The sequence below is a fragment of the Solanum stenotomum genome, chromosome 7 (assembly GCF_019186545.1).
Source record: "Solanum stenotomum isolate F172 chromosome 7, ASM1918654v1, whole genome shotgun sequence".
NCBI lineage: Eukaryota > Viridiplantae > Streptophyta > Magnoliopsida > Solanales > Solanaceae > Solanum > Solanum stenotomum.
The window spans coordinates 654,850-674,272 of record NC_064288.1 but is presented as its reverse complement, the minus strand read 5'-3'; the positions used below and the strand labels follow the sequence as shown (position 1 = coordinate 674,272).

Sequence of the window (19,423 nt, the reverse complement as noted above, 5' to 3'; positions counted from 1 at the left end):
AAAATTTTAATTTCATCTCATAATTTCATTTTTTGATATCATATCATAATTCAATAATCCATGGCCAAAACGGGCCCTTAATCTCAACGGCTCAATGAAATCAAGATATTGTTATAAAATTAAATGTAACCAATATATATTTATTTTGAAATTATAATTTGAATTCTCTAATCATGTTTTTAGTTGTTGAAGAATTTAAATTATGAAATTATTATCTCAAATGACATTTCTTAACATTGAATTGAAATTATGACTTTTATATGGCATGTCCAAATACAAATAATATTTCTTCTTGTATTTTATTATATTATATATTTTAGATATGACAAAAATAACCAAGTACCAAAAGGGCACATGGGAATATTCAAGTACCGAGGGGGTCATGCCAGTGTCTCTGATTGGCTAAAGCATACACGTGTCACAAAACTACTGCATCTGAAAGTAAAGTGAAAGCTCAAACCCCTTTTCTCCTCTCCACAATTCTGTTTCTATTTTTTTTTCATTTTTATTTATAACAAATATAAATAGTATTTTCTTTATTTTCCTTTTTTATTTTTCCGGCTTCAAAAACTCCAAAAAATCAACTAGTCATTGATGCGAACCTCCAAAAACCTCAAAAACCCTAATCAAGTGAAGTTTCAGATTTTGATTTTTTCTCACTTCAATTCGAATCTCATTTCACAAATCTCTCCATTTTCAGTTGCTGAATTTCTTCAATTTGACAGATTTTTAGTTTAAGCTCACCACACACACACACAAATTGGGAGCAATAATGTCTGGTTCTGGAAGCTTCGCGGTGTCGCGGAGCCATGGCGCTGACCGATTTTATAACCCTCCGGCTATGCGCCGGCAGCAGCAGTTACAGAAACAGCAGCAACAGCAGCAGCAGCAGCAGCAGCAGAGGCAGCCGGTGCAAAGAGCAGCTAAAGCTGAGGCGGCTGTAGTTGCAGCTGAGGTGGGGAACCGGACGGACTCGGACGATTCGACTAATACTACTACATTGTCGAAAACGCCCTCTGTATGCTCGGCTTCACCACCAAGGCCTCCTATAAATGTTACCAATTTGGATCGTTTGATGGAATCTGTTACTCCCTTTGTGCCCGCCCAGCATTTCTCTGTGGTATATGATTTTTTTATTTTATTTTGGAGTTATTTCATAGTTGGAGAAGTGGCTATACATTTATTCTATGAGTTATAAGCTAATACAGCTATTGATTTTTAAAGTAACATTTTCTCTTTTTTGCTATGCTTAAACAATCATCAAATCAGGCGACAGCTGCTTATAGATTTCAAGTTCTTGTTTTTCATTACACTTTCTCTTGCATATTGGAGTGGAATGGATAATGAGGATTCATATCAACTGAATTGAACTAGTTTGAGATTGAAGGGTAGTAGTTGTAGTATCATATTTAGGAAGCAAATGCTGTTTGCTTTGTTTGCAAGATCTTAAAATTTCTCATTTTGTTTTAAAGATTATATTTTTCTTCACATTTCTCACATTTAGGAATCCAGTGCAATTTCATTTTTGAACGGTATACGTTAATTGTGTGATTTTTTCGTTGTACTAAGAATGTGATAGCATCAAAGTAAACAAATTTGTCTTTTTATCACACTTTGGATGGACAGGTGAATGTAAGAGGCCGTAGAGCCAGGGAAGCAGAGCCAAATCCATATTATTGCCTTGGCGATCTTTGGGAAGCTTTTAACGAGTGGAGTGTCTATGGTGTGGGTGTACCAATATTGTTGAATGGGAAAGATTCAATCATACAATATTATGTACCTTTCTTATCCGGCATCCAATTGTACGTAGATCCATCAAAGCCATCTTCACGCGTTAGGTAAGGCAACTTTTGATGCTCTTTTTCTTTATTTGTGTTAGTTTGTTTTTCTAATTAGTCTATAGTTATTTGCCATTTCTTTTTATGCTTATTCTGCTTGCCAAATGCTATCTAAATTGGTGTCCACTTCAGCTATCCTTTTTAATTTTTCAATTGCTTAGTTCAGTTTAGTGGATTAAATTAAAAGAGGTTATGTCTGAGTGGATTACGACATAGAATCACAAGCTTTAATTTGGAATGGATTAAGTTAATTGTTTCAATTGGCTAATTCCTTGAGACGAAGGTATTGATTTTCCCCCCCTATTTTTTATCACATAAAATTAGATTTTATAGGTAGCGGGGAAAGACTCACATTCAATCTCCTATATAAACGGGAAGTTGGGAACCTCATGGGTGTACCAAAGAAGACATTAAAAATAGGAGGTTAGTCCTCAGATGTACAAAATCAAGCTTTCCCTTGAAAAACTCTCTTATTTTTTCCCCTCCATACTGTCAACAGACACTAATGGAGCAACATCCAAAGCCCAATTTCTTTTCTTTTGTTCTCTCTAGGCCCAGTAATGTATTCTTCACAGTTGCCGACATGGTGCATTGTATCCCGAACCATCTTAAGATATCCCACCATAAACGTGCTTCTACGTGACAATGTAGTAAGAAATGGTCCACATCCTTTCCGAGTGTTTACACATGAAACACCAGCTAACATATGTAATCCTCATTTCCTCAAGTTTTCAGCTGTCAGATCGTACCTTTAGCTACATGTATACTCATAGAAATGAATCATTGTAATAGAATTACTCCAAAAGTTTAGCAACAACCTTTCGTTTGTGTTTATTTTCATTTCTTGTAGAAAGTCACCCCTTACCAAGAGACTTCAATAATTATTCAATAACAACAACATACCCAGAAATGACAGAAAGGAGCCTTCGGTGTTTTGATGGAAGTTCAACTCCTAACCATTCACTCAAAGCTAAATGTTTGTTCAGTCTATTTTGTTGGACCAACCTGTCTTATGTGAATAGTTCTACTTCTTTCTTAGATTTTGTTAGCTCTTTAACTCTAGACCAGACACTGTCTTGCTTAAGTCTCCTCTAGATTTTTTGATTTTGTGGCTGGCTCCCTAGTCTTAAACTTCTATCATGTAATGGAGCTAGCATATCTACTTTTGTACGCTTTGCATCTTCTTGATGCCGGTAATGAAACAACGCCTTAAAAAAAAGCATACCCAGCGTAATCCCACAAGTGAGATTTGGGGAGGCTAGGATGTACGCAAACCTTACTCCTACCTTTTGTGGGATAGAGAGTTTGTTTCCGTTAGACCCTCGGCTCAAAAAGTTCAGTCGAAGTAGGAAAGAGAATTTAATAACTACGCATGCCAAGAATTGGGTGTTGAGATGATTAGGCCGAAAAGAAGCTTGAGAGGGAATTGGATTCACATGGAATCATGGATTTTATGAACTTGAAGTTTAGTTTAAGGCAATAGCTATCATTCCATAGTCATCTATGGGAATGTCTCATTGTTGCTAGTGATGTCTTATAATCGAAGCAACGGTAGCTATATCATAAATTTGCTTAGGATAGCGACTTATTCCTTTATGATATAACTAGGCAAATTTATGGCATAACTATCGTTAACCAGGTTCAAACAAATTGAAGAGTTCAATTACTCCCCCTCAATTACATGTTGACCCAGTGTTCAGGGAAGCGTGAAGCGGAAAAAAGCGATAAGGTCCCGCTTCATGCTTTAAGCGATGAAGCGCTCACATACTCATTCTAGTCTGTGAAGCGTAGAAGGCTCGCATCGCTTCGCTTCATCGCTTTAAGCGATGAAGCGCTCACTTTCCTGAACACTGTGTTGACCAATCAAATATGACAAAATTGTGTAATTATGTCCAAATCTAGTTACTGGCCTTCCAAACATGCTCTTAAAAGAATCTATGATTCCTGGTCTTCTCCAAAATGGGAACTTATATCTCAAGTAAAACATTACTATACTCATATGAGTTAATATCTGTACTATTATAAAAAGCACAAATAACAATGCTGAGTAATCCAAATAGCCTTAAGAGTTCTAAACAAATTCTACTTCTAAATTTTGATTCCCAAACTAATTAATTAAAGAACCTTAACCATTCAATCAGATGAAAAGAACATTGAGCAAACCCGTGCTTCTACACCAACTTGTCTTATTGATATGAACACTTCTAATTTTTTTTTAAATAGTTCCCTTGCCATTTTCTTCTAATATTATTCAATAGAGTAAAAATGAGAGAAAAAAGAAAATAAATAAACCTTTTTTGCTTAAAAAAAATAGACTAACTTGGGATAGCACTATTTAAATCAACCACGTACGGATTGATAATATATACTTGCTAGTATCATCTTTATGACTAGCGATAGATATGTGTTAGATGTATAGTTGCGCATCTGTAATAGTCATATCTTGGGCCTGCCTCTAATGGTTGTTGAATTGATTTGGTCTAAATATCCGGTGCGGATAAGCTTTATTATTATTGTAAAACAAACTTTCTTCTTATATTTAACTTTTAATAAAAGTAATCTATTGTTGTTCATAAATCCTCTAATGTAGTGGTAAGGTCTGTGCATACTCTACCCTCCCCAGACCTCGCTTTGTGGGATTTGTGGGATTACATTGGTTATATTGTTGTTGATTGTTCATAAATAATTAATTGAAGATTTATGTGCTTTGCACGTACATAGATACTAGTACTGATAAAAACAGTAAAATACTAGTTAATATACTCATTCCATCAGCAGACCTTCATGTTTCACTTCATGTGCTGTTGAGTACTTGCGTTTGCCGGTCCTCAATTATCCCGAAAGGAATTCTTGTCCGTGTGAAAAAGATATCTCAGAAGTCAAACTAGCAAGTAGTAGTGTTTCACTTTCTTGCTCTCTTGATCATACTCACCACAAGGTCTTAATGAAACAAATATCAGGTAATATAATTAAAAAAATAAATAGATAGTAGGTAGTATGGTCATATTGCACTAGTTGAGGCTGTTGTGTTCCAACAGTGCCAGATTCAATGTGGACTGGATGATTAAATTTGCTCATAACTTGCTTGTGGAAAAAGTTCTTGCAAGAGTTATAAGTACCTAAGCATCAGTAATATCTGTGTTTAGCTGATTCATTCCATGTACAAATCAAAGTTCCATTTGATCTTTGAATAAATTCGTGGTCAGCTTTGTATGTTGCTTGTAATTTCTGTTTTCCTGCTGATACTTGTTAATCTTTAAAAACTTATAATGAAATGATAAACACGTTTTGTTGCTACAACACAAGTTTTTTTTAATCACATTTGTCATGACTTGCTTGAGCATTGTTGAGATTCTAGTCTGGGTTCCCTTTAAGCTTTATTATTATTGAACTAGTAGCTGTATTTTAGTATATTCTACGTCATCTCGCTAACCATTTAAAACCTTTTTTACTCGATTGGATTAACATTTGTTTCTGAAAGTAAATGCATGGTTCTCTCTCCTTATTTTACTATTATTTTTTTTTGAGATAAGGGTAACTTCCTTATTTTACTATTATTATCTTTCTGCTCTGTAAAGGGTGTGTTATGGGGGTTGACTTCACCCTACTGGCTTACCTGGATAGGTTATTCAGCAATTCCCTTGCTTTGTAAATGGTGGATGTACTTTTTTAGGGCACCCAGCAGTTCACAAGTTTCTGAACTAACTTCTGCAACTCATGTTGGTTCTGCTAATCCTTTTCATGAAACTAAATTTTTCGGTTTCAAGGCAAAATTTTGTATTGACAACTTTGGATTTTTTATCTGTTTGGTACTTTCCATAGGCTAGTGCAATGCTTTTTGTTAGAGATTCATGATCTGTTTCATGATTTTACCATTCCATGGTAATGAAACACACATGCCAAATTAGAAGTATTCCAAATGTTCTGGGGTTTATTTTATTGTGATAACTGATACCTGTGAGATTGGAACCTGGAACAGCACCTGAAAATGGTTCAGTGAGAAACTAGGTTAGCTTCAGAACTTTAGAAACCCTCTTTAGCTACTGAAGTGGCTAAAGTAAATTGGCACTTGGTACATCTTCCATGTATGATGTTGAAACTTGTTCTTTTAGTACTTATCTGGATATGTTCTCCAGAACTAAGCTGTAACCCGAGTAAGAACTGATTGCTGCATGTTAACGGTCTGTTTTACTTGTATGATTGTTAATGTGAAATTTAATTTGATATTTTAGGTAATATTTCTTTCTTTCACCTAAAGGTAACTTGAATGTGGTGCGTCTGGGTATTTAACTTCTATCCTACCTTGTATCTTGTGCTCCTGTTTTGTCCAGCAGGCCTGGTGAAGAGGGTGATGCTGAGTCATCAAGGGAGACCAGCAGTGGTGGAAGCAGTGACTGTGAAGTGGAGAGGCGGTCCATATCCTCTTTTGATGGGCTGCGGAACCAGCATAGTCTTGTAAATCTAAATGCTCAACGACTAAATAGACTATCATTGAGCGACAAGGCTGTCACGGTGTCATCGAGTGATGAAACTGAAATTTCTAAGTCTCTTGGGCAACTCATGTTTGAGTATTTGGAGCATGAGCAACCACATCATCGAAGACCGTTGGCTGACAAGGTACATCACTTGTTAGTGTTTAAGAAAAATTCACATTTTAATCCTAAATGGGTATTTTTTTCTGCATTCTTCTTTTCTTTATCAGATAGCAGTTTTGGCATCTCAATTTCCAGAGCTGAAGACCTGCAGGAGCGCTGATTTACTGCCTTCTAGTTGGATTTCTGTAGCTTGGTATGTTGAAAATTCTGTAGGAGTCGAGAGTAATCTGCAACATGATGAAGATATTTGAAGCTCTTGTTTTGCATTTTAGTTTGCAACTGACACAGTCTATTATAGGTATCCAATTTATAGAATACCCATGGGTCCAACATTGCGGGATCTGGATGCTTCTTTTCTAACCTTTCATACGTTGTCCACACAATCAAGAGGTATGTCCTGTCCAGTCTCAGTGTGCACAACATATGTATTTGTTTTATGCATGTGGATTTCTACTTCCCGGTGCTTATTCTGAAGTAATGTTTTTGTCATTTTCCCAGCTTTGAGCACAGTTCAACCACGCTATCATGGTGCAACTGGTAGGAAAGTTCTTGGAAATGTAAATGCATGCTCAAGAATTTCTTTACCAGTCTTTGGTCTTGCTACATACAAACTGAAAACCTCAATCTTGAGTCCTGGTGGACCTCATGAATCCGAGCAAGAAAATTCTCTATTGCAAGATGCAGACAGTTGGCTTCGGCGCTTGCATGTAATCCTTCCTGATTACCAGTTTTTCCGTATGCACTATTCTCCTTGGAAATGACACAGCTGTTGATGCTCCTAATTTTCTGCTGATCAGTGGGGAGAAGTTTAGATTGTCAGTTCGGTTGAACAGTTTTGAGATCTAATACCGCAGATTCTGACACCAATTAAAGCTTGGTCAAAGATCCATATCTCCGTTAAGCTTTCCATTCTAGTAGTGTGGAAGGTTTTTGTTTTGAACTGAAGGAGAAAAGCTTGGACAGGCCTGAGAACTCTCAAAGAGTGAGTCTATTTGACTCTCACTGTGGAAAAGTTGCTTCGTTGTACTTTATGATTGTTTCCTGAAATGTGGCAGGAATCCTCATCCCTTGTTACCCTGCCTGTTTTGCTTTGCTAGGGTGGCTGAAACATTATTATGTTCTGTTATGGATAGGGATGATGTCTTTGTTCAGTCAGGAGCAGAAGTTCTTGACAAGTGATAGTGACGAAAAATTTGGAACCTGTATTTTGGATTGCACATACAGATTGATAGAAATACTTCTTATAGTTTGTCAAATGCATACAACCAATATGCTGCATTCTTTCCTTAGAATGTTGTGCTGTAACTCTGTTTTAGAAGATCTTGACTTTGGTCTATGGTACCAAGTATTTCCGAACTTCTACAGACGTTCATGTCAAGAGCTGCATATGCAGCTGAATGATTTTCTGAGTTTGTGCTCAAGGCAAAATGCTGCTATTTGATAGGATCATGATCAAATTTTAAGGGTCATATCTTTCTCCATACTTACTCTTTTCTTGCATGCTAAGTAGAGTCTTAGCTGAAATGATCTGTGTACCTCGAGAATAGAAGCTAGAGAACCTAAGTTTGAAGAAGAGTTTCGGTTCGAAGTATAGGGAGAGAGGGAGACTACTGAAATCAGTTGGCTCAACTCTGAAATTTGAGAAGACAAGAATCTGTCTTCACAAACCTGCGGTGCATGAGTGGTGCTTTTTCTTTGCAGCAGTAGAATCCAGTTCAATGACTTATAAGTGAAGTAGGGAAGTTGGAACTGCAATGGATAAGAGGTTTAGGAATCAATATCTTCAGTAACCACACAACACTCTGTGGATTGGGTTGGTAACTATGGTGGAGCTTTAGTGTTTTTTTTTTTTTGTGTGTGTGATATTCTACTCACATACAAAGCGCAAGGATTAATAGAATAGTGAGAAGGAAAAACAACTTTTTTCCAGGAAGAAGGCATAGAAAACCTGGTGCCAATATTTAGTACTATAAGATTGGAATTTGGATACAAGACACTAATCCCAATATAATTAACTACCAACATTGACTAATTTTGGTTAAAATGTTATAATACAAGACACTAATCCCAATATAATTAACTACCAAAATGTTATAATTTTGTGTTTCTTTACAAACTAATTTTTAGTTTTATAAATTTTTTACAAGAGATCATTTTTATACCTAAAAGGCTAAAAGATCTGAAAATGTCATTTTCTTCCATTCAATTTGGTCACAAGAAAATATTTATTCAGTGAAAGAAGTACATCCTGTAACACCTGTCAAGGTATCCTGCGACAATTGATATTCATGCTTTGCCTTTAGAATATCAAAACCGTTTTGGTGAACAATGTTTCTTTGTAACTTATACAAACCTGAAAACTTGATGAAAATATTCAAATTAAACTGAAGTGATTTTTACTCCAAGTGACTTTTTAATAACTAATTTAATATCCTCTCTTTACCATGACTTATTAGATTTTTTTTTTCAATGTAACATTTTGAACTCTGTGTTCAACAAAAATGGTGTCGGGAAGTAGCAAAACTTCTACAAATACAAAAGTAAATCTTGATCAAGGTAGAAAGTGAGTACTTATGATGACTGGAAAAAGGGAACATTCGTTTAAGTCATTTTGTTGACAAAAGAACCCGCAACCGCTACTCTTCAGATGTGCACGAAACACAGTCTGCCAACCACCAACCCCACACTAGAGAGGTAAACCGCACTAGGAAATTCTACGCAACAAGCACAACTGAGAATGTCTGCAAAGGGTTTCGAACCTGAGACCTCCCATTCCGGAGATCACTTGCTCAACCAACTCGACCACCCTTGCATTCGTTTAAGTCATTTTGTTGACAAGAGAACCACAACCGCTACCCTTCATATGCGCACGAGACAGTCTACAACCCACCAACCCTAAACTAGAGAGGTTTACCGCACTAGGAAGTTCTATGCAACAATCACAACTGAGAATGTCTTGCAAAGGATTTTGAACCAGTGACCTCCCATTCCAGAGATCACTTGCTCAACCAACTCGGCCACCCTTGCGAGTAAAACACCTCTAAGTCTTTCATGACCCAACTTATAGAACTCACGTTAGATAATTCTCAAACAACATTCAAGTCATAACCCCATTGAACCTCTATTCACTCTACTTTAAGACTAATACAAGGATAAAATAGCATGAAGCTAGGGACTACAACAACAAAGCTGAAGAAACTTGCACCTGATAGTCATCACAATGAATTGAAAGAATTACATCTAATTTCTTTTGCAGAATGTGACAATAACTGTAAACATGCTACTTCATAATCAAATCATTTTGGATCTGACTATAAGAATGAAGAACTTCTGTTTTTTAGTCGGGGATATATATAGTCAAGAAGCCATAATATATGCTACATCAGTTAGCAGAAAAAAAAAAGCAAAAAGAAATAGCATGCCAAAGTCACGTCATTTGAAACAAGTTCTTCTGTTAAAGCATATCAATTGGACATATCTTCACATAAGCAACCACGTCATCCAAATGGGAGCAAGTCAATAGGAGACGAGGAAAGCTTTAACTCCATCTAATTAACAGCCTCTAGCTGCTAGTAAATTTATCAGCACGTATCGAGCAGCATCTTCAAAAAGCTTCTGTGCTAGTTAGCCATAGAACGGAAAAGCAGCAGGGTGGTTCAATTTCATAACCAGTCTTCGAGTATGGTGGAGAACAATAGTCCTTTCACGAATTCAGATCTCTGGACCTTCTCTTCCTGATCCTTGTCCATTGAAGGAAATGCTTGGGAGCTTCTTTGACAAGGTTTTGAACGAAATAAAAGGAGTCAACTTTTTTCAATCCAGGCACATTAAAGTTAGGAGATAGCAGGAAATCAAAAAAAAAAAACACGTGCTACTTAGGATAACATGTAGCAATAATCAAGTGAGGAAAAGATGCAGCTAATATTCTCAAAACACTCAAGTTCCAAATTCAGCTCCATGGACACTTGAACAAAAACTTTTTCTAGCTTCCCAAGCTAAAACATTTTGGAGAAAGACCAATCATCGGTTATGTAGTACATTCTCATCACATGCTTCCTGCTATGTTCATTTCAAGTAATCTTTATTTCTATCTATACTTGAGTTATTCATGAAGGAAAAACACTGATCTTGCCAATTGAAGGAAAAGAGCATCAGAATTAAAAATAAACCAGCTTCTTTGTCAGTTAAGGTTTAGTTCAGGAGGATGTTTGCCATGGATAGGGCTAATGAATAAATGTGCGAATGACTAGAACAATTAGAAAAACGGAAGGCATTAAACTGATGAAAGGACAAATTGAAGCAGGATGATGAATTGTCAAGAAGAAATCTAGCAGAAATGAAGTTAGGAAGAAAAGGAGGAGTAAACTTTTGAATGGAAGCATCAGGATTCAGCTATCAGGTTCAACCTTTCCTGGTGGCGCTAAACAGATTGGGGAGGATAAACTTAAATGGCATCTCTCAGACAAATTTAAAGAGAAGATGCATAAATCACCTTTTTATTGCCCTACTGTTCTCTGTGATAAGAAAGTTATAAATTTGGTCGAAATCACAAAACAAAAGAGGTTCCATGATTCTCGAAGTTGGCTCTATGTTAAAAACCTTCTGACTGAGGCATTTTCACCTTTTAGCAAATGGATCTAGAGTGTTTTCCATTGTAAGGAAAAAACAAAATCCAAAAACTCAGGGATCAGGCATTGGTATTCCTACCCCACTCCTTGCAAATGGCTGGATTTGGTTTTCTCTCACAATTCGAGATATATGTAAAGTACTCCTACAAATCCAGCATAGGCAAAATATCTAAGGACGCCTTGTTCTTGAATTCATCTAACTTACTGCTAAGCTCACTACTGGCATAATCCAGAAATGCAATGCGTACAATTACAATAATGCAGCAATCAAAAGAAAATCCAAGTAACAATGCCCAGTATAGATAATTATCCATTTCCATGAACTCCACTTAGCGAAATTCAACCAAGCAAAAATTGAGGCATTTATTATTAGCTATCTGTGTGCTCCAGTTGTCTCAGCAATCATTTCAAGTCCGATTCTAAGTTTGAATTTAGTTACAACATGTTGTTCTTCAATTAGTTCGTAATAATGACAATAATTGATGGAAAACAAGCTTCTAATAAATGGTAGAATATTAGGTGCTTAATCCTATAGATCCAGCTTTCTTTTGTCCACTAACTTGTTGTTTTTCATCATGATAATAGTTAGTGACATTTCATGTTGGCATATGATGAGAGAAAACAGGGAAACAAACTATGAAGAAACTGCAGAAATTAAAACATAATAACCTTCTTACCTTTCACTAATATGGTCATCTAGGCTGTTCTTGGATAGACTTGGTTCAGCTGAAGTGCAGGGCTGTCTTGTAGGAGATCTTTTGGCAGGCTGCTGATTGCCAACAAATGATAACAGTAGCTGGTTGGTTTCCGTATTTGAGGAAGAACTAACATGGCTGGACTTCTTTTCCAAATAAACACTCAACAACTCTTTCCTCAGTAAGGATAAGGCAGAGAAAGATCCACCATTTCTATGTTTCCTTTTGCAAAGTGCGTAAGCTTGTGTTAAGGTGAATCAACTTAAAGCTCCACATGTTCTATGATAAATAAAATATAACATTCATTTCTCCTAAAGAAAGATGCAAATTCATGCTCTATGAAAAAACTCAAAAAAAACAAAAAACATGAAAGAGGTCAAAGTTTCTGTATTTTTATTGAAAAAGATTGATGGCAAAGTTTATAACCTTTGGAAGCAGCAAAGTTAATTTAGTACAGCTATATTAATAAAACTTAAGTTTCCTGAGACAAAAAGAAGGAAGAACATCTGCCACTACGTTTGCACATATAATGACTGAGCAAGATATTGGAGTTATGAACTATGCAGACAGTGCACAGAGAAAAATTAAGTAGCCACTTGACTACTCATGTCAGTTCACCATATAAGCAAATATCAAGGTCATTATTCCAGATATCAACATGGGAAATTCAATATCATGTTTTAAAAAAGTTTTTTTTTTTAAAAAAATACACCAGGGAGGGAGAATAGAAAAGAAGGAAATGCATGTAAGCTAATAATGGGATTTGAACCCTCCACCTCAATTGTGGAATGTAAGGAGCTCAGCAAATGAGCTGACACTCAACCCCAAGAAATTCGATATTATCTTCCCAATTAACTATAAAGAACAAGTTTCAAGATACACTGCAACCAAGAGAATATGCAAGTGGTAGAAATTGTAGTAGCTTGATTTGCTATTCTCTTACAATCAGCTATGAAAAATAATAACCCCTATCTCTATCCATTCCCGTGTGGAACTGATAAATTGGAATATAGGAAGTGAAGGATATTTTTAATATACTTTCATGCTGCACGATGACGTGTGTAGCCATATTGGTTCGCACCTTGGTAGCACATAGAGGACATATCTGAAGAAAAAGAAACACCAGTTATAAAAAAATTCAGACTTCAAAAGGCAAAGCCTAAAACTAAGATGACCATTCAGATAATTTCACGCAGCACTGAAGTACCTAATGATCTCAGATAGAGACAGGCCACAAATACATCAAACCATTGAAGGTTTTTGTATCTAATTCCCAAGATTACAAAAACTTAAGCATGCACTCCCATAGCTTTCCCCTGATTAGGCATTTGTTTTGCGAAGTATCATCACATAGAGAAAGATACTATTTGGGGATTTCAGCTCAGTGTAGATTTAATAGAAGCACCTTTCTCCCAAAGCCCTCTCTTTTGATTGCCAAGTGTATGGAGTTCCATACTAGTTTTCACATTTTATCAAGCGAACTCTTTAAAAGCTTACAGGGAGCATATTACTTTATCTATTTAGGCCTGCACTACACTCTTTCGCTTGCAGCTGAATTCTTTTTCACGCAACCTGGAATTTTTTTTTTTATGTAGGCAGGTGAGACTCAAACTCAATACCTCTACCTCATTCAACTGGTTAATCTAAAAGTTTGAGGTAGTCACACAATCAACAACTAATGAACCTCAAGATAACCTCCTACGGCACATATGAACTACAGGTTCTGAGGGTTAGTCTCCCTATCCTATTTCAAACCCTTCAAGAGCAATATCTCTTATCAAAATTATCAAATAGAAAGACAAAGCCAAACAATCTTCCAAACATGAACACAAAAGAAAACATAGGTATGGTTTACCCCGGTCTTAGCCTCTATCCGATGCTCGCTATCAATGTGACAGCACAATCCAAGCATATCGAAGTCTTCTGAACAAAATGGGCATGCCAAATCCGTCTTTACATTATCATCATGAACATCTTCATCATCCTCTTCGTCCTCCTCCTCGTCTTCTTCCTCCTCCTCCTCCTCCTCTCCAACATACATGCCACCATCTATTTCAAGATTCAACATGATTATGCCAATACATGTAGTAATGCATACAAGTAAAAACACACATAACCAAAAAAAAAAAGAACAATAAATACTACTACGTCAACCTAAACTGCTCAACACTTATCATTTCCAAGATTCAATAAACTAAATTTGACCAACATTCAAAAATACAATTTTTCACGTATTGAAAAGAACTAGAACTAAAAACTATTCTTCCCCCAGTTTCCATATATCAAAGAAAAAAACAATCTTGTTCGATTCAGCTCCTAAACAATCAAAAATTACCAAACAAATTGAATTTCTATCAACAAAAAGAGGGTTGAAAAATAAAAAAAAATTACCCTTCAAAGCTGAGAGCAGAATTTTCAAATCATCGTCACGATCATCCATTGATAGGTTTCTTCCCTGTGCAAGAAGCCTGAAAATTGTATAACTGAAAAATAAAAACGTATATATAAAACTTTGTATACACAAAAGGGGTTTTAGGGCACTTTCGAGCAAGAATTTTTGGTCAATTGAGACCAGAGAAGAAGAAGAAGTAGAATACTGAATCCGACGAAAATGGGTATTCGGGTCGGGTACGAATCGGGTACTGAAATACACGTGGACTCCCGCGTTTTCTGGTCAACTCTCTAAGCAGCCAAATAATGCAAACAGCCTGACGATTTGTTTATTATTATTTATTTTTACTAATTATAATATTTTTGTTGTTATTTAACTAATATTTTTCGTTTCAATTTATTTATTTCATTAAAAAGAATAAAATTTTAACTTTGAGATTACAGAATTAAAGAATATTTTGATATATTTAATTTATTTTTAATTTAATATTATTATTTAGATCAAATCAAATCAGATAAATAAATTAAGACATATGATTTGATATATGTTTGTTGTTTTGTTATGGAATGTTTGAAATGTATGATATTATTTAAAACTTTTAAACAACTTTTAATACTTTTAAATTTACTAAATTACTTACACATGCATTTAAATACAATGTTTGTTCGATTTCTATTCATTATTTTATACTTTCTTCTATCATCTTTGATATATTATGTAAGTCAATTATTTTTTCTTTTAACTTATTACCAATTGTCAAGTATAATATATTATCACATAAAATATAACAAAGGAGTATTTGATTACTTTAAATTATATTTTAAAGTTCCGTTCAAGTTTATTTATGTAACAATTTGTTATATTGGGTTTAAAGATTATTTTTTATCAAGTTTTACCTCTTATATTATTGATAGAAAAAAGATAAATAATATGAAAAACTATATAATTAAAACTTTTTATTGTATATGGTATTAAATTTTATCCTGAAATTTTATTTTATTTGAATTTTACCCTACATTGAGTTTTTTTTTTTCAAAATATAAAATTATATTTTTCATATTTTGATCAATTTCTTGGTGGATTTTTTTTAGACTTTCATAAATGAAAGATTCTTCCTTCTCATACACATATACCAAACACCACAACACCATCATAATAAATATTATATTATATTTAAGAATATTTGTCTAGGGAGAATTTATTCTCTCAATAAGTATTATTATATTCTTATATTAGCTTTTTAATAGGTAGGTCATAATCATATTAAATAGTATATTTTTAGTAAAATTTTTGTTGTCTGATTTAGTCATTATTAACTTTCTGTAACGACCTGTTCCCGTCGTTATAGAAAAGCCAACGGGAGAAAAATTGGGGACGAAAAACTTTTTTCGTAGTAATTGAATTTTCTCAACCTAGTCCAGATTTGGACGAAATCGGAGTCTTTAAGGTGTAGGGAAAACTGGTAACAATCAGGAGAATTATTTATGATTTTGATTGCATGAGTAGTTAGATAACTCGTTAAGGAACCCGTACGACTTTACGAAATTGAATTTGGGCGAGTAGAACTCCCGAAATCGATCTTAGCGTAAAAGGTATTTTTTGAGCGTCGTTGGTTAGAGGTGTGTTGTGAAATGCAGATTTTGGAATTCTTTAAATAACTCACTGGTTTCATGCAAGCCGCTTTAACGGGATTGGTGTCGCTCTGGCGGGGCCGTTGCAGCGGAGTGAGGGCAGCTGTGACGGGTTCGACGCGACTTAAGGTCATAAAAAAACCCCTAAACGACCTTATTATGCACTTTTCAACTTTTAGAGCTAAGGAACGTACTTGCTTCATTATGATACATATATGTATATGAATGTTGCATTATTGATCACACTTGTTGTAAATGAGATAGATGGATGATGGTTACCATGAAATCATGACTTAATTGTATGATCTTGAGGATATACTTGTGATTGTGATTGTGGTGTGTTGAATGGATCGGTTTCCACGTTCCGGCATAACTAACTTGGATCGGTTGCCACGTTTCGGCATAATCATTGGATCGGGTACCACATTCCGGTATGCTAACTATTTGGGTTTGGGTTCCATGAGAGGACCAATGATTTGATATAATTGCGTATCTTGAGAAATGTGAAGTTGTTCATTGTTCGTATATGTTGATGATATTGTATATGTTCGTTATATGCATGTGATTATATTGTTGTGATGACTTGTGTATGTTACACTTAGTGGGATAACCGTGTGATCCTACCAGTACACTGTGGTTGTGTACTGATACTGCACTTGCTCTTATTTTGTTGAGTACATGACATCTTCAAGCGGCTACTGACAGACCTCGCTTAAGAGATCAGTGATCGTTCGAATTCAAGGGTGAGCCAATTCTTCCGGGCTACCATGGGTTCTCTTTCGTCTATGTGCACCATTTCCAAACTTAGACTATGTTCTAGTTAGTTTGATTAGTTCATTAGATTGGGGTTGCATCCCTTCTTGTTTAGACTTGTTGAACTTTAGATGTTTTGGTACATTGACTTTCAGGTTCTAGGTTGTTTCTTCCGCATTGTTTAGTTCTTGTTGGAGTTTATGGGAACTCCCTATTTATTTCCTTAGTATTTAACTTGCTTCCGTAACTTAAATGCCTTAGTTTTGGTTTAGTTGCTTGCTTTGAGTTGTAGTAGTGGTTCTCCCACCGGAGAATTAGTGTAGATGTCAATCACGACGGTCTGAGTCGTGATAATTTCTCAGGACACGTTATTTTGATCGTCAAAATGTGAAACCAATACATTTGGAGATGCAAGGAAATAATTTTGTTTTTCTTTTTTTCCGTTTCTTTGTTTTCTATTACTTTCTCTTAAAATATATTATAATAATAATTTTACTTTTTAATTTTTATTTTTTTTCTTTAGAAAAAGAAAAAAACGAAACTTGAGAGGCCTGTTATTTTACCCAACTAATTTGAGTGTGAATACACCTAATTTAAGATAGAAATTACAATTGGGTTTATCACCAGCCTTGCAACTTCCATTTGATGCTTTAATGATTAATTATTTTTTTTCCATCAACATGAATCATATATAATGGGATGGTTCAGATCCCTTTATTCTTAATCAGAAATTTCATTTGAGACCTTACAAATAGAAAATATCCTATTAAAAACATTGCTATTTAAAATGAATCTAAATATTTATTTTGTACAATTTAGTTATCTTTTTGAATTCGAAATGACTTGACTATTTCAAATCTATGTTTTAGTATGAATTGTGATGTTTCTTTCTTCAAACTATTTTTATTAACGTAGAAAGAAAACAAGAGATTAGAAAGAGGAGAATTTATATTTATAGTGAAAAGAAGACGAACTATGCATACTTAAAATCTATTTTAAATTCGTTAATTTTATTGTTTTCTTTGTTATTTTTAGGGAAAAGGGTTCAAAACACACCCAAACAATGGACGAAATTGTTGTTACACATATGAACTTTGTGGGGGTCCTATGACCCCCCAGACTTACTTTTAGTATATTTTTATGGGTATTATTTGCTTAGTCAGACCAACAAGTAGACGAATGTATAAGAGACGTGTGAGGATGGACTTAAAATTACTGTAACCTATATTTATTTGCCATTTTTTTTCATTAAATATTCCAATGTAGCCGTTGTTCTTCACTAAAACCTCCATTAAAGACACATTGCCCACTTTGAAAGCTCAAAATCGTTGAAGAGGATTGAAGAGGTAAGCTTTGATTATTTTTTTTAAATTTTTTTTTGTCTATATTCGTGTTTAGGGCTTCTAATTTCTTATCCGATTTTTCTATATAAAATTAGGGTTAGCTATGGAAGAGGTAAAATTGGATTTGAATAAGATTTGTATAGACAATGAAATCGTCAATTGATGGAAAGGTTGAATCCGAAAATCTGAAATACACACCCACCAAATTGCAAGCAACAACTTTGAATCAGTTGGTTCAAAGTGAAAGATTTGTGTGATTAAAGTTGAATTTGTGAGAAAGAGAAGATGAAAAGTCGCTGACCTATTTTCCCCATTTTCTAACGTTTTCCTTGACTAAGATATTTTGTGAACGCGCATGTAGGTAAACGTTTAAGTTTGAGTGACTTTCTAGTTTGACTAAGCAAATAATACCCATAAAAATATACTAAAAGTAAGTCTGGGGGGTCATAGGACCCCCGCAAAGTTCATATGTGTAACAACAATTTCGCCCATTGTTTGGATGTGTTTTGAACCCTTTTCCTTTTTTTTTATAGACACAGCAAGAGAAAAGAACCAAAATTGTGCCTTTTTTTTCTACAAAAAAAAACTTTAGACACAAAACAATTTTTATTTCCTGTGAAGAGTACTAATTATTAGAGTTGGGTATAAAATATCGAAAATTGAATTATCGAATTAAATCAATTTTTTTGATAATTTGGTTGGGTAATTCGATATTAGGTATGATATTCGGGAGTAAAATTTTAGAATTATGGTATTTGAATTTGGGTTTGGTATGAGACATTATCATTTGGTATTCAGTATTCTCGAAGCTTGAATTATTATTTAATGAAGGTCGTATATCAACATGTTCATAACTCATTAGCACAACTTCAAAGAGAAGTTGAATAACATAAACAACCCAAATACACATGTCTTTTAGTTGTGTCAATTTTAATTTTTTTGGATATCTTTTTACTTGTTAATCTTCTATTATATCGTGCATCCATATACTAAACTTTTAATTTTATTTTCCTTCCAGGAAATTCATTTTTATTAAATATAAATAAATCTCTCCTTACACCTAATGAATAATCACTTTAATTTTTTTAATCATAAATTTTAGTATTTTCAACTCATTAGAACACTTTATTCTTTATTGAAAAAAATCATGACATATATCTTCTTTTCTCGTAAATTTTATTTTGAATCTTAAGGTTCTTTTCATAAAAATAATTTGAAGAAAAAATAGCGAGAAGAAAAATAACTGAAAAATGAGTTAAAAATTCAATTTTAAAACATGAGTTGTGTTAATATAAACCTAAAACCTGTGTTATTTGTACAAAAAATAAATAGAGACCTAATCAGATAAATTTTAGATATTTAAAGAAATAAAATCAGTAAGTATATAATTAAGGGACTTGAAATAATAAGTGTATAATTAAAAGATCAAATTTAATACTAACATTTTTGAATAATTAAATAACTAAATTTAATGAATATATAGTTAAAAGAACTATTTTAGACTAGTTCGAATTTAAAGCTAAAAAAGTCCTTTTTCCCATAAATAAA

At 34.3% G+C, this 19,423-nt stretch overlaps 2 protein-coding genes across 5 annotated transcripts; one reads left to right on the top strand and one right to left on the bottom strand.

Annotated features, from left to right (window-relative positions):
- Positions 1-567: 567 nt before the first annotated feature.
- On the top strand, positions 568-7,698 carry LOC125871583 (uncharacterized). 3 transcript variants are annotated; one of them, XM_049552209.1, is made up of 6 exons: positions 568-1,120; positions 1,627-1,838; positions 6,173-6,455; positions 6,541-6,626; positions 6,732-6,823; positions 6,932-7,698. In XM_049552209.1, exons 1-6 carry the CDS (start codon positions 773-775, stop codon positions 7,192-7,194), a joined length of 1,284 nt encoding a protein of 427 aa, XP_049408166.1. In that variant the 5' UTR covers positions 568-772; the 3' UTR covers positions 7,195-7,698. The 3 variants fall into 3 exon arrangements, with proteins under 3 accessions (XP_049408166.1, XP_049408167.1, XP_049408165.1); XM_049552210.1 differs by having other exon boundaries at positions 6,170-6,455; positions 6,944-7,698; XM_049552208.1 differs by having other exon boundaries at positions 6,170-6,455.
- A 1,977-nt stretch (positions 7,699-9,675) lies between these two features.
- Positions 9,676-14,349, bottom strand: LOC125871729 (protein DEHYDRATION-INDUCED 19-like). 2 transcript variants are annotated; one of them, XM_049552384.1, is made up of 5 exons: positions 14,148-14,349; positions 13,612-13,805; positions 12,784-12,861; positions 11,739-11,992; positions 9,676-10,204 (listed from the first exon to the last, which is right to left on the bottom strand). In XM_049552384.1, exons 1-5 carry the CDS (start codon positions 14,194-14,196, stop codon positions 10,096-10,098), a joined length of 684 nt encoding a protein of 227 aa, XP_049408341.1. In that variant the 5' UTR covers positions 14,197-14,349; the 3' UTR covers positions 9,676-10,095. The 2 variants fall into 2 exon arrangements, with proteins under 2 accessions (XP_049408341.1, XP_049408342.1); XM_049552385.1 differs by having other exon boundaries at positions 9,676-10,201; positions 14,148-14,324.
- Positions 14,350-19,423: the final 5,074 nt, after the last annotated feature.

What these genes read in the sequence shown, in the direction of transcription:
- LOC125871583 (XM_049552208.1), top strand. Translation starts at nt 773, where the DNA reads ATGTCTGGTTCTGGAAGCTTCGCGGTGTCGCGGAGCCATGGCGCTGAC. An exon ending in CCGCCCAGCATTTCTCTGTG is followed by an intron (nt 1,121 to 1,626) that starts GTATATGATTTT and finishes TTGGATGGACAG; the next exon opens with GTGAATGTAAGAGGCCGTAG. An exon ending in AGTTGGATTTCTGTAGCTTG is followed by an intron (nt 6,627 to 6,731) that starts GTATGTTGAAAA and finishes AGTCTATTATAG; the next exon opens with GTATCCAATTTATAGAATAC.
- LOC125871729 (XM_049552384.1), bottom strand. Translation starts at nt 14,196, where the DNA reads ATGGATGATCGTGACGATGATTTGAAAATTCTGCTCTCAGCTTTGAAG. An exon ending in AGCATGAAAGTATATTAAAA is followed by an intron (nt 11,993 to 12,783) that starts ATATCCTTCACT and finishes ACACAAGCTTAC; the next exon opens with GCACTTTGCAAAAGGAAACA. An exon ending in GATGACCATATTAGTGAAAG is followed by an intron (nt 10,205 to 11,738) that starts GTAAGAAGGTTA and finishes ACCTTGTCAAAG; the next exon opens with AAGCTCCCAAGCATTTCCTT.